We start from the raw sequence: 13,698 nt of genomic DNA, 5'->3' as shown, positions 1-13,698 counted from the left end.
TGCATATGAGGTGAGGATGGGAGATCCTGCCACAGGAAAGGTAGGACAAGTTCGTTGTCGACTGCGACGCCCCCTCACAATCGAGCCTGACCAGGCTCTACAGGTAGTTGGAACCCTGTACAGCTCCCTGCCCCCTGGTAAGCACAATGTTTTGGTGCAAGAGGTGGAGAATCCTCATCGCAACCAAGACATTCATGTTGTAAATGCTATCCAGGAAGTGTTTGGCAGGAGAGCCAAAGTGAAGGTGAGTATCAGTAACAACACAAATGTCCCCATTACTGTCCACAATAGGCAAGTAATAGCAGAGGCATTTACCTACATGTGGGATAGACCTCTTGCTCAAGTATGTGCTAACGTGACTGGACTAATGACTAAAGACTATGACTTTGACTCTGTAGGGCTGACTGCACCATGTTACTTTACTTCCTCCCCTCAGAAAGTAGATGATGATGACGACTCGTTAGGTAACTACGACATTGCTAGTGACACTTCCCAAGTCATTGCTGACTCATTGACGAAACAACTAGATCAGATTGACGGGCTATTTGCCAAGGACGATAATGACTACGGCTGTGCTAAGGGCGTGGAGCACGTAATAAAGCTGACTGACAAGACCCCGTGGAATGCTCGTGCACGCCCCATTCCTCAAAACATGTACGAAGAAGCTAGACAGCTTTTTCAGGGCCTCCTGGATGCAGAGTTGATAAGGCCCTCTACCAGTGCATACAGCTCACCCGTATGTTTGGTGCGCAAGAAATCTGGGAAACTAAGGATGACGGTAGATTACCGTCAACCAAACAGACGAGTTACCCCAGATGCGTATAGCATACCTAAGGTGGAGGATCTATTCAACTCACTCCACGGGTCCAAGTTCTTCACGGTTGTGGATCTGAAAGGCGCATTCTTTCAGATTCCACTTCGTGAAGAAGATAGACAATTCAGTGCGTTCAATACCCCATTTGGATTATATGAATTCACTCGTATGCCACAAGGCCTGAAGTCCAGCCCCGCCCAAATGCAAAGGGTTGTGGAAAGGTGCCTAGGTGATTGCTCCTTGCGAGAAGCAATTGCCTACATAGATGACATTGTCATACACGCACCGACCATGCAAGGGTGCATTGAACGTACTCTCAAAGTTCTTACGAGGGTCCGAGACTTTGGCCTCAAACTTGAAAAGAAGAAATGCCATTTCCTTTACCAGACAGTTTCACATCTCGGGCATGAGATAAGCGGTAAAGGGATTCGACCATGCCCATCCAAGATCGAGGATGTTCTTGAATGGCATCGACCAAACAACGTCCAGCAGCTCAGACAGTGGTTAGGATTTTGCGGTTATTACCGCAGGTTCTGCAAAGACTTCAGCAAGATATGCCGACCACTGAATGATCTGCTGGTAGGTTTGTCGATGCCTAGGAGATCATCCAGCACACCAGCTGACCGCTCCAAGGTAAGGAGAGCCCAGCTTGAGCCCTTTCAGGAAAAGTGGACCGACAGGTGTGAGGATGCTTTCCTCGCACTGAAGAGGCTGCTTACAACTGCACCAGTCCTAGGCTTTGCCGATCTGTCGAAACCTTTTGAACTGCATTGCGATGCTTCTGGGTTTGGTCTTGGGGCTGTCCTCTACCAGGAGCAGGATGACATTAAACGAGTAATTACTTACGCTTCACGTGGTCTCAGCCAGACTGAACGAAATTACTGCGCTTGGAAACGTGAGTTCTTATGTCTCAAGTGGGCAGTTACTGAAAAGTTTGCTGACTACCTCTATGGTGAGAAGTTCATCGTCATAACTGACAATAATCCCCTAACCTATGTCATGACCAATGCCAAGCTTGACGCTACTGGCCAGAGGTGGGTAGCAAACTTGTCTGTGTTTGATTTTGAAATTAGGTACTGCCCAGGAAAGAACTTGAATGATGCCGACTCTCTCAGCAGAAGGCCGGGCCTAGTACCAGATGACAACCAGATCCAGGAAGAGGTAAGTACTCAAGTAGAGTTCCTAAAGTCTAGAGTCCAGCAGATGGATACCACTGAGGTATCAGCGTTATTCCAAGGGTATGTACAGCCAGCCAACGAGACAGGTGAGATACAAGGTAAGCATACCCTTAGATACCCCACCCAGTCTCCACCAGTTGTAATTGCAACAAGCCTTGCAATGCAACCCTCGTCCATACCAGACCCTTACACAAATAGTCTACAAGGTAACATCTCTCTCCCAGGTCTTAGTGACACTGATTGGCACCAACTCCAGATGGATGACCCAGACATTGGTAAGGTAAGAACATTCATTGAATCAGGTTCTCACCCTTCCCCTAAAGATAGGAAAGAAGCGTCCACACACCTGCGTGTGCTGTTCCGGGAAATGAAAAGGTTTGCTCTACATAAGAGTGTCTTATACCGGCAAACTAAAGACCCTTTGTCTGGTGAGGTAAGGCTCCAATTAGTAATCCCGCATAGCTTCATTGGCCAAGCTATGCGTGGAATCCATGATGACTGTGGCCATTTGGGCTTTGACAAGTGTGCCTCTCTTGCGAAAACACGGTTCTACTTTCTGTTTATGGCGTCGACCATTAAGAAATGGATTGACCAGTGTGACAGGTGCATAAAGCGGAAAAGGAAACAGGAACGGGAAGAAATGGGCACCATCGTGACTACTCAGCCATTGGAACTTCTATGTTTGGATTATCTAAGCATAGAACCTGACAATGGAGGGGTAGAAAATGTTCTAGTCATGACGGACCATTTTAGTAAGTACTCTGTAGCAGTCCCAACCAAAGACCAGCGTAGTTCCACAGTGGCGAAAGCCCTGTGGGAGAACTTTATTGTTCACTATGGCTGGCCAGCCAAGATCTTAACCGACCAAGCACAGGACTTTAATTCTAAGTTGATTAAGGAATTATGTAGCATGGCCGGAGTAGAGAAAGTCCGCACTACCCCATACCATCCCCAAGCTAACCCCGTAGAACGGTTTAACCGTGTCCTGCTAGACATGTTAGGATGTCTTTCCGATAAGGGTAAATCCGAATGGAGAAAACATGTCAGCCCCCTTGTACATGCTTACAATGTTTGCGAGCATGATACGACACACTTTTCTCCATACTTCTTGATGTTCGGCAGGAATGCTCGCTTGCCCATTGATCTTGCCTTTGGCATTGACCCCCAGTGGTCGTCAGAGAAGGACAAGACAACATATGTCAAGAATCTCCGGGAACAGCTTAAGGAAGCGTATGATATAGCGTCAAGAAACATGGCTAAACGTAGTAGTGCAAACAAAAAGCAGTATGATCTTAGAGCTAAGGCCCCCGTTTTGGAGGTAGGTGACCGTGTTCTGGTAAAGAACGTGCACTTGCGCGGAAAGCACAAGCTAGCGAACAGGTGGGGTGACAATGTATATGTCATTCTACATAAGATAGGTGAATCCCCTGTCTACCGCGTGCAGAAGGAAGGAAGCACGGATACCCCTAGAGTCCTCCATCGTAACCTCCTCCTCCCATATGACGGACCTGACAATGACAGACCCAATGACACTGACTTGCCAACCACCAAGCCTCCAGTTACTAGTCAAAGACAAGCGACTCCACGTAGTAGAAATACTGCTAACACAGTAATTAATGAGGAAGAAGATGAAGACAACGATGGGGACATCTTCATCATACCAAATGAGTCTGTCCCTATTGAACATACTCCAGACCCTAACCCCTCACTTGACGAAAATGACATTAACCCACCAGATAACCCCTCACTTGACGAAAATGACATTAACCCACCAGATCAAAGGACCGATTTGGCTATTGACATAAATCACCATGACGATAACCATGACGACAGGCATGAACATGTAAGGAATGTGAATGATATCACTCAAAATAATAACTTTGATAATCCTGATAATGCTGTCGAAGAGGATAATAATCAGACGGTTGCGCAAAGCGACGCAGTTGATAATGGTGTGAATGTGGATGTTGAGGTGGATGTGCGTGATTCTAGTGATGGTGATCGTGCGGATGCCGGAGTCGATGAAAATGTAAAAGTAAGAAAATCTACCAGGAATACTAAAGGTGTAGGACCTAGTAGGCTTACGTATGATCAACCTGGAAAACAATACGATGTAGATTTTAAGTTGGCTCTCGCTCAACAAATGCGAGCATTTTTGAATGATTTGTTGTAATTAATTATATTTGTTCATGTTAATATAGGATAGTTCAATAGATACTATTACGTCGGTTTTCCGAGATATGTTTGTTTTTTGTATTTAATAATTGTAGATTCCTTCTTAGCTAATACGCTAGTACAATATGCTAATGTTAGGGTATGTCCTAGGAATGAGGGTTCTCACATCTAAGTGTTAGGACGGAGGGATCTACCTGTGGCCGCCATCGAATCTGCGAGATGCAGCTATTAGCCTGTCCCGGTCTGCAACGCTGGATCGACAAGGACCTAGTACAGCCACCAAAGATGATTGCAGCTAGGGGATGCAGTGCTCATCGTTCTGCATTTACTGAACTTTGATGCCGCCTATCGCGTATAAACAATGAAGCTGAGAGTACTTCTACGCGGAGCTGCAATTCACCCTGAAGTCATCGTAGACATACACAAAAAGATGAACATTGGAACAAGGAAAGTCAACAATACTTCACCGTATTCATCTCAAGTTCACCGGATGCCGAGATGAATCTCTGTAACTGAACAGATTCTGACCGACATGGATTCGGCAGGACCATGAACTAGTGGCGTCGCCATTATGATACGTGAGTCAGGAGAACCTTGGCACGGACTGCGAAACTTTTTGTATCGATCGATACCCTTGAAGACCACACAGTGACATCCGAAGAGAGTCACTAACATTGTGTATAATGAGCTTCATGAATATTTGTATGTCGGCTGTTGTCGTGATGTGGACATCTGCTTTTAGGGCGGAAGAATATGTAGCCCCTGTTTGGTGCAACATTAACATTATACATAAAGTTATACACATTTTATCACATGTTTGTAAAATTACATGTGAGTCCATGAATTTTATAACTTTGCCCTTTTCACCTTATTGAACATTCCACATGCCCAGTGCAGTGAGGAAATACATAGTACATATATATGCCCATAGTCTATACATACGAGTACACACGTGTGCCTTGTATGTGGTATACCAACTGTTCCTGGAACCAGGGGAGAACATCGCCGTCCCCCTGAAACATGAGTCATGAGTCATGTGTGGTCAAGATTGACCATGGTTGGGTCACTCCATTCTTTTAGCCTAGGGGTGTTATGGCCTATGAATTAATGTTCATAAATACATATTGTATTAATTATGATTGTTTATTGATTGTTTATCTTTCTCCACTTGGGAAAGTTATTTATATGATTATACAATGTTTCATCTGTATCAATGTTGTATGATGTAATTGTTAAATGCTTATCCTGAACATGTATTAATGAAAGTATTTAAGCTTTTTACCTCTAAGTTGGGAGATGGCATAACCCATCTCAAAGTCAGCCATCTTCTCCTCATCATCAGCCTCTTTTGTCTCCAACCTCCATTGGGACAACACCATATTAATTGTCACTGACAATATTTAATATTTCTTCTCTTTAGGTAAGCACATTATTACACTTTTTGAATATCTTACTCAATTATAACCAACTGTTGGCATTATGTATTTCTCAAGAGTGGATGGTTATGCAGTTGTGAGATTTAAACGGATTTTGTGTAAAGTTGTTGTAGAGATGGGATGGTTATGCAGTTGTGAGATTTAAACGGATTTTGTGTAAAGTTGTTGTAGAGATGGGAGAAAGTGATATCACATGCTGTTAAACCATGTGATGCTATTGAATCATTCTTTGAACTTGTAAACTTATTACAGTTATTCCTGATTATTACTAACCGATGAAAATAAGCCTCCTTAAACAGAGAGTACTATCGTCATCATATATGTTGCATGTTTTTTCTGTAAATATTATTTACTAACCATTTCAGATTTGATGTATTGGCATGAGGATAATAATAATAATAATAATTAATTTAGAGAATAATAGTAAAGATATTATTCGCTCTCTTTTGTCTCCAACCTCCATTGGGACAACACCATATTAATTGTCACTGACAATATTTAATATTTCTTCTCTTTAGACAACGTCACAATGAAGGTCGTCGCCTCAGCACTAACCATTTCAGAACCCTCATGTCCAATTGATATAATCTAGGATGTAAATGTAGTAGTGATAAGTTATGTATGACCTTGTAGGATTAGTGTAGTTAGTTACAGTTTAGTTAAATGTTATTGTTTTTGTTAAACTTCTATGACTTTATAGAAGTGCATGTAGATAAGTTGTAAATAATAAAGGGAAAAGACATCCCGATATATACTCGCATAAATAATGAGTAATAGTTTAGATTTTCAGACTCTTGTGTGTAATGATTGAATGAGCGTGATTGCTTTGATTGTGTAACTGTATGTTCTGTGATATGTTCTCGGTGTTCGTGGTATGATTGATTGTTTGTTGATGTGATGTACTTGGTGTGCGTAATGTTTGTGTGAATCCTGTGGTAACCGGCATAAAAGGGGGGATTATTTGCATGGGTACTAATTAAAGAAAAGTTCCCCGATATGCAATTTTGTACTAGACTTCCGCTGCTATTATGAGTAACTGTGTGATTATTATATGATCCTCACCCCACCCCAAAAATGTCGGTGCTACACATGCTCGCGCGACGTCATAGCTTTGGATTTTCATTCTTAACCCTTTCGTCACCTCCGGCTAAGCGACACAGGGCACGTTGCGTCAATCCGATCGCGCCATTACACACTCTATTCAAGCTTATAAAGGAAGATAGCTGCGTCACACACGAGGCGTCATTACATTTGCGTCATTACTTGCGCTAATTAAGCCTGTGAAGTAGTTAGCCCGTATATTGTGATTCAACGTATTGCGTACACTGTTTATCTTGGAATCACTTTATATGAATACATTACTCACACATGACGCATTAAAGATAGCGCCACTCACTGACGCAGTCCCCCGTCAGCAAATTGACGCATCTTGTGCAACGGACAGAAGGCTGATAAGCCGTAAATTGTTGATAAATGGAGATCCTATTGTATTTGAATAGTCCATGTCAAATATTACTGAACAATCGAAAACCTTAATAAGCTTGAAAATACGACGTGTTAATTTCATCAGCTGTCACGGACTGAAACATTTTCTCACGATTCTTACTGGTTTGATATTGAATCTGATTCATTAATACAAATTTATTGCAGGCGCCAACAAAAAATTGATTGAATAAAACTACCATTTAGTTCGACACGCTGTGACGTTTGCTAGTAGTAATTACCAAAACCAAAATCTCGCACGATATCGCTGTCCGAGTGCTAAATAGACGGAACAAAATATGCACTTAAATTCTTATTCATATATGCACTTAAATTCCGTTTGGAACCAGAAGGCCATTAACGCGATGTTAAAAAAAAAAAGATAACTAAACGCCTTCCTGGTTCTAAACAGATTATCTTCTGAAAGCCTGTACTTCTTTACAGAGTCAGCGCCCTTCTGGCTCTTCAGAGACGATTTGTGAGTTTGTTCGTCAGTATTTCATGGGCGAAATTATAATTGAGCAACAAGCTTGAGTACGTGTGGGACTATATGCAGAATGAAATATTAGGAGAGCGGAAACCATTATCGTTCCTATAGTTGAGAGATTCCAGACGAAGAGTTACATCTTCAACATCATTAGTTTAACCTTCATATGGCCACTGTTTGCACCAAAAGGCAATCGGTCTGTTTCTGTCAATAACGTTGTTTATGAGAGAAGAAACATTTTCCACCTTGCCACCGACTGTATGTGACATCTAGCAACATGTAATCATTAAAGTGTCATTAAAATGCCGTATATGTATTCCAATTAACACACGCATTGCTCGCTTATTATGGCGCAGCCAGCGTTCGACCCACCATCAAAATGCCAGGTTCTGGTTCCAATATACGGACCAGGAGTGGATAATTTGTAACACGGGAATTACTCCCTCCTCATCAAGGCTGTTAATTTGATGTCAGTTCTTTAGAGGCCATTTGTATTAATACCTACTCATCATCGGTGACAGGTCATAATAGCGGGGCTTACTAACCGCTCATTTACTGCAGATTTGCAAACAATTTAGCGGGGTTGATGAACAACACGATTGCCAGAAGTTAAGGCAGCGCTTTTGATTTGTACAGGGTGAGACAAGAAATAATGGAACCAGAATAATTCTCGCAGAGAATTCCAGTTCATAGATGGTATCTTTACTTCTAGTCTTCCTATTTTCTTTCCAACTTCCCCCCATTTCCCCCCACTTTAGTTAGGATCTTATTTTCTAACCGCGATGTTCATGAGACAATGATATGTTTTTCATTTTTCAATTTGGATTTATTCAAATCTCATGCCTGAAAATATTAGTTAACGATATCGTTATACTTCCCGACCATACAATATATGACATGTTATAGAATGGTATATTTGTCAGTAATGGCAGTAAAACCAAGATTATATCCACCAAAAAAAAAATTAAAGATCAGAGTAACATCACAAAATCAAGCAAAATTGATCTATATTATGATAAACGTTTTCAGCTTGGTTTAATCCCGAGCAACAGACAGTTTAACTTAACAATATTTCAAAATACGAGTCTCTCTAATATTACGTGTAAAGTGATTGATAATTCCCTATTTTTATAATTTAACCTTGCACAAGCGTTATCTGAGGAACTTGATGATGGATGATCAATTTCTTTAAACAGAGAACACAATCATATGCATCGACTTAGCTTTGAAACCGGGACCTTCCGTTATGAGGCCACTGCTCGACCACTGAGCCATTACGCTTCTTTCAAAAAGACATATGTCTATGTTTATTATTTGTATAACACAATTATCCCCATTGTTTTATATTGGGAAGAACAGGGCTAGGGTGGTGCGAATTTTATTGGGACGCTCTGTATCATTATTTTTTATCGATCTAACCTGTGGGACGTGAGAGTTTGTGTTGTAACTCGGGCTGATAATTCAATGATCTAATGGCTCTACCATTGAGCATTCATTAGCACGCAGAATTATGCCATCTAAGCGACATTGATCACTATTAGGATGATTTTATTCCAATTTATCAAATCTAATTACAATTTGATCAAAAGGTATACTGTCGTGTGTTTTACTCTCAATTGAGCAAGCTCAGAAACCAGGCTATTAATTCACCTTGAATCGTTACCATGGATAATTGAATAAAGAAAGAAAAATGTGATATTCTGTAGAAGAACAGAGGTTGTCGCGTCAATGATTTGGACAATCTTTGAGCTTCAACACTCATCATTTGGTTGTCATTGGAGTAGAAATGATTTAATTGACGTTTAAGTGGACTAATCATTAACATGCATAGTGTGGGCATTTTAATTGGGGCATGTAATAATGATTAGGTAGGATTTGAATGGGAGTGGGTGTAGACATCGTGCTCTTGATCGTTAGATGACAAGGTTGAATCAATGATGATCATAAAATCAAAACACTAAAATAAAACTGCTTATAAGTTGGAAAGAACTTGTTGGAGTCGTGTAATTAATTCATGACGTGCCAAGAAAATATGACTGATATAATTGTTTATCACGAATGTATTTGTAATCAAAGACTACTGTACTACGCGCAAAGTTAGTGCATGTCTGTTGAGCGGTGTGCATGCACCGATGTTTAATGGTTATCACGTGATTGAGTGCCGCAGCGAGACATCCAGTATCCATGAACACAGTTACCGACATCAGGAGCATCGGGGAGGGGGTGGATGAATTTGTTGTTGTTGTTCTTGGGTTTTAAGGCTGATCAATCTAAAAAGATTATTTCTGAAGACATGGGGTAGTAATTATATACTCCAAATAAATTCGAAATTAACTTTATCTAGGAAGGTTTAACCAAGATTAATAAGTTTGCCTCCCACCAGCTATCATGAATATGGTTGGACAGAGGCTCTTGGAATATTATCATTGTTATATTTTTATAATTATGTAACCTTTGTTTGGGTTGGGTGTTTTGGGGACGTATTTGAAGAATATTTCTTTGTCAATAGTTGAAAAATGACCCATACTTAATCACTCCTTCCATTTTTCCACAAATTATGCGTTGACACAACAAGAACACCTTTCTAATGATAGTGACATCCCGGTAGAGAGGTGCTTTCAAAGATATCAAAATAGTTTTAAGGAGAAAATGAACCGAAGATTGCAACATTGACCCAACATTGATATTCCCAAGGACCAGTCTCTCGTATAGGTCTCTATATAATATATCACATGACCTTAAGCACAGCCTAGATTATTCATTTGACCGCGTACAAATCAATACGATTCCTCCTCCACGCTTGAACATCTCCCATTTAGATATGTTTGTCAAAATAAAAGTGTAAAAAGTGCAGGTAGTCTGCCAGAGAAAAGTGTCGATGTCTCCTACACTAGTCTTGCTGTTCAGACAGAGTTTGAGAGCAGTAGGTCTGACCATGGACCTACAATGCCCAAGTAATATTAATCTGTCATAACGAGCGGGACCTTTTTTATAGTTTAGGAAAGCATTGAAGTGCACATACATCATTCTGTCAAACAGGAACGTTAACTAGTGGTCCCAGAAATATATTCTTAAACATATGAAAGAAAGGCCAAAATATTTCACCTTAATACACATACTAGACTGAAGTGAAACGTGTCCTTCAAATCAACAGGTACAGTACTATCATATCGTCATCATTATGGCACTATTCGTCTTCACTATGATACTGGTGATGTGTTAATCATTATTCTAGGCCCACCCTAACTTGGGATGGCGGTGTTAGGTAAGTTAAAAGAATAAGCTATTATGAATGAGCTGGTAAGAGCATGCTTTGATGCGGTATAAGAAGGAAGTAAAGGGATGTGATATAAAAGTGCATTTTGTCTCAAAACCGGTATTCATTGGGATGATGAATAAAGCCCTGGCCGTAGATGAGGAAGACTTCCGTTATAATATATACAGTGACATGCCATGTCCGTGGTCATAGACTACGCTCCCTCGTCACCGATGTCAGAGCACATCTTCCAGGCTGTTCCCCGATGGGCGGTGACCCGGCTTGAATCAACACAGATCCCGTGCAGCTAATCGTTTGCGGATGATTAATGAAGCCTTATTGGTCCAGATTGCTCAAGTTAAAATCCTCTAATTGAATTAAGCAGCAAGCTCTTTAATCCAGTTACCGAGTAATAATGCGAAAGGGGAAGAGGAGAGAGGGGATGAAGAGCGTATAAGAGTCGTTGAGAGGATGGGTACCTGTCATCTTGGTCGGGGATCGTGCTCGGTGTCTGCTTCGCTGCCGCACCTCCGAAAGGGATGATCACGGGCCCGAGGTGGCGAATGATCACCATACACTTCTGACGATGGTTGGGATGCTTTCTGTCTAGGAGATGTAATATCACTCATCGATATCAATGAAACATAGAGGCAAATGACTTATAAAATGATCACCATAAGCTCATATCTTTGAGCAAACATATTAATGGCCCAAAGCGAGGGATGGTAGGAAGAAGGAGAACTGTGGAAATTGGGAAGGGACAGAGAGAAAGTGTAAGAAAGTTAAGGGGAAAAGGGAAAAAATGAGTGAGAGGGAGAGCTAAAGAAGAAGGATAGATACATGTAGATATATATATATATATATATATATATAAAGAGAGGGAGAGAGAGAGAGGGGGGAGAGAGAGAGAGAGAGAGAGAGAGAGAGAGATGGGATAGAGAGAGATATATAAAAAGAGGGGGAGGGAAAGGGAAAGAGAGAGATTTCGCAAAAGAATCACTTAGGCGACGTAATTGTTAGCTACTGAAGATATGAACTTCTTATTAAAGTGATGTAGGTTAATACCATCAGTATTCACGTCTGGACCCCGTCATGACCCAAATCAATCAAACTTCCTCTAATCATTCGCAAGTTTGCAGCCCCTATCTTTTATGTACCTAGTTGCGATTGCTATCAAACGCAAATAAGTTGCGATTAATATCAACTCTTTATAATACTGGGCCCTGGAGTTCATTACCTCTTGCAAAACGGAGGTGTAATTTAAATCATGAAGAAGACGATCATGATGGTGGTATAATGCTGATGCTGATCTACCTCCAGTTGAACTTTGGTTTACTGTAATTTTAGGGGGTATTTATACCGATTGAAAACTCTTGTTGATCACTTGCAAGTGCAAGCACAACAAATTGTGAGAGACTCGTAGATTATAATCTTAGATGGGGTGATTGTGAGAAATGGAGAGAGAGAAAGAAAGAGAGTGAGTGAGTGAGTGAGAGAGAGAGACAGAGAGAGAGAGAGATAGAGAGAGAGAGGGGAGAGAGAGAGAGAGAGAGTGTGTGTGTGTGTGTTTGTGTGTGTGAGTGTGGGTGTGTGTGTATGTGTGTGAAAGAGAGAGAGAGAGAGAGAGAGAGAGAGAGAGAGAGAGAGAGAGAGAGAAGGGAGAGAGAGAGAGAGAGAGAGAGAGAGAAGGCGGGAAGAGAGAATGTGAAGATGGTTTGATAGATCGAAGTAGACAAACGACAAAGAATAATAAATCGCATTGACTTCTTTTGATTGATCCTAATGAATATCAACAAGTTTTAAAATTACTATCCTAAAAAACTTCAATCTCATTCCAGCAAATGCAATCAGTCATTATAGAAAGTATGAATTCCATTATCTGATTGATTTCGTAGTCATCAATCATAATCGATTGTAGCAATAATCAAATGGAAACAAATGACTACAATACAATGAAACACAGATTTTTTGTTATTTGTTATATTTAGCGATGGTTTAAATATTCACTACCTGGCACTTAACATGCTTAAGGGAGAAATTTAGAATTTAAACTTCAGACTACGATGTATGCCCAGTGCATTTCCAATCTTAATCAATCGCTGACCATTAATGCTAAAAGTACTTTTCATTTTAAAGTCATAATGACGATTACTTTTCCTCGTCTTTTTTGTGTTGCATCGTCCATTGTTTACAACCCATGCATAGCCGTAATATCAACATTATATTCCTACCGCCCAAAAAATCTGTATGTAATGTAAATTTGGATGCAGATGGAATTGTGGGGTTTGAACTTTAGTCGTATTGTTATGGTAAATAGAAAGAACCAGCACTAATTTTGATGACGGAAATTGTTTTTCATTTCGTTTGATAGAGATGGCCTTGGCTGAGGAAACAGTGAAATAATCGCCATTATTCTCATCCCCACAATGGACTAATTTGCATAATAACTTCAGTAGAATTGTGCTCGATCATTTCATTTTGTACGATTTTCATTCCAATTCGGAGAATTATATTATTTCAATTTGGATTCAATTTGTTTTCCGAGTTATAACGATTTATATGAAGGTTATATTGAGGAGATTATTACGATGATAATGAAATTGATGATTGAGATGTTTTTCTTGATGGTTGTAATGATGATAGTGATAGTGGTGATTATGATGATACTGCTGCTGCCAATTGTGATAAATTAAACTGATGATAACGATGACGATAATGATGATGCCCCAAAACTGATGATGGTGATTAAAGTGATGATAGTGCTGCTGCTGCTGGTAATTATGATGATGATGATAATGATGATGATAATGGCGATGTTGTTGATGATGGTGGTAATGACGATGATGAGGGTGATGATGATGATGATGTAA

General features: G+C 40.5%; 1 protein-coding gene across 1 annotated transcript; it reads left to right on the top strand.

Moving 5' to 3' along the window:
* The first annotated feature begins 2,311 nt into the window (after positions 1-2,311).
* Positions 2,312-5,722, top strand: LOC100891794 (gypsy retrotransposon integrase-like protein 1). Its single transcript, XM_030986250.1, has 2 exons — positions 2,312-3,715; positions 3,755-5,722. Exons 1-2 carry the CDS (start codon positions 2,360-2,362, stop codon positions 4,163-4,165), a joined length of 1,767 nt encoding a protein of 588 aa, XP_030842110.1. The 5' UTR covers positions 2,312-2,359; the 3' UTR covers positions 4,166-5,722.
* The last annotated feature ends 7,976 nt before the right edge of the window (positions 5,723-13,698 follow it).

This window comes from Strongylocentrotus purpuratus, unplaced genomic scaffold, assembly GCF_000002235.5.
Source record: "Strongylocentrotus purpuratus isolate Spur 01 unplaced genomic scaffold, Spur_5.0 spur5_scaffold_15, whole genome shotgun sequence".
In the NCBI taxonomy this organism is placed as follows: Eukaryota; Metazoa; Echinodermata; class Echinoidea; order Camarodonta; family Strongylocentrotidae; genus Strongylocentrotus; species Strongylocentrotus purpuratus.
Note: the sequence above shows the minus strand (reverse complement) of the source record. Positions and strands in the feature narration are given on the sequence as shown.

Bases quoted from the DNA above. Each gene is read 5' to 3' on its own strand.
- LOC100891794 (XM_030986250.1), top strand. From the start codon at position 2,360: ATGAAAAGGTTTGCTCTACATAAGAGTGTCTTATACCGGCAAACTAAA. The intron at 3,716-3,754 runs ATTAACCCACCA...GACGAAAATGAC, and splicing joins CCTCACTTGACGAAAATGAC to ATTAACCCACCAGATCAAAG.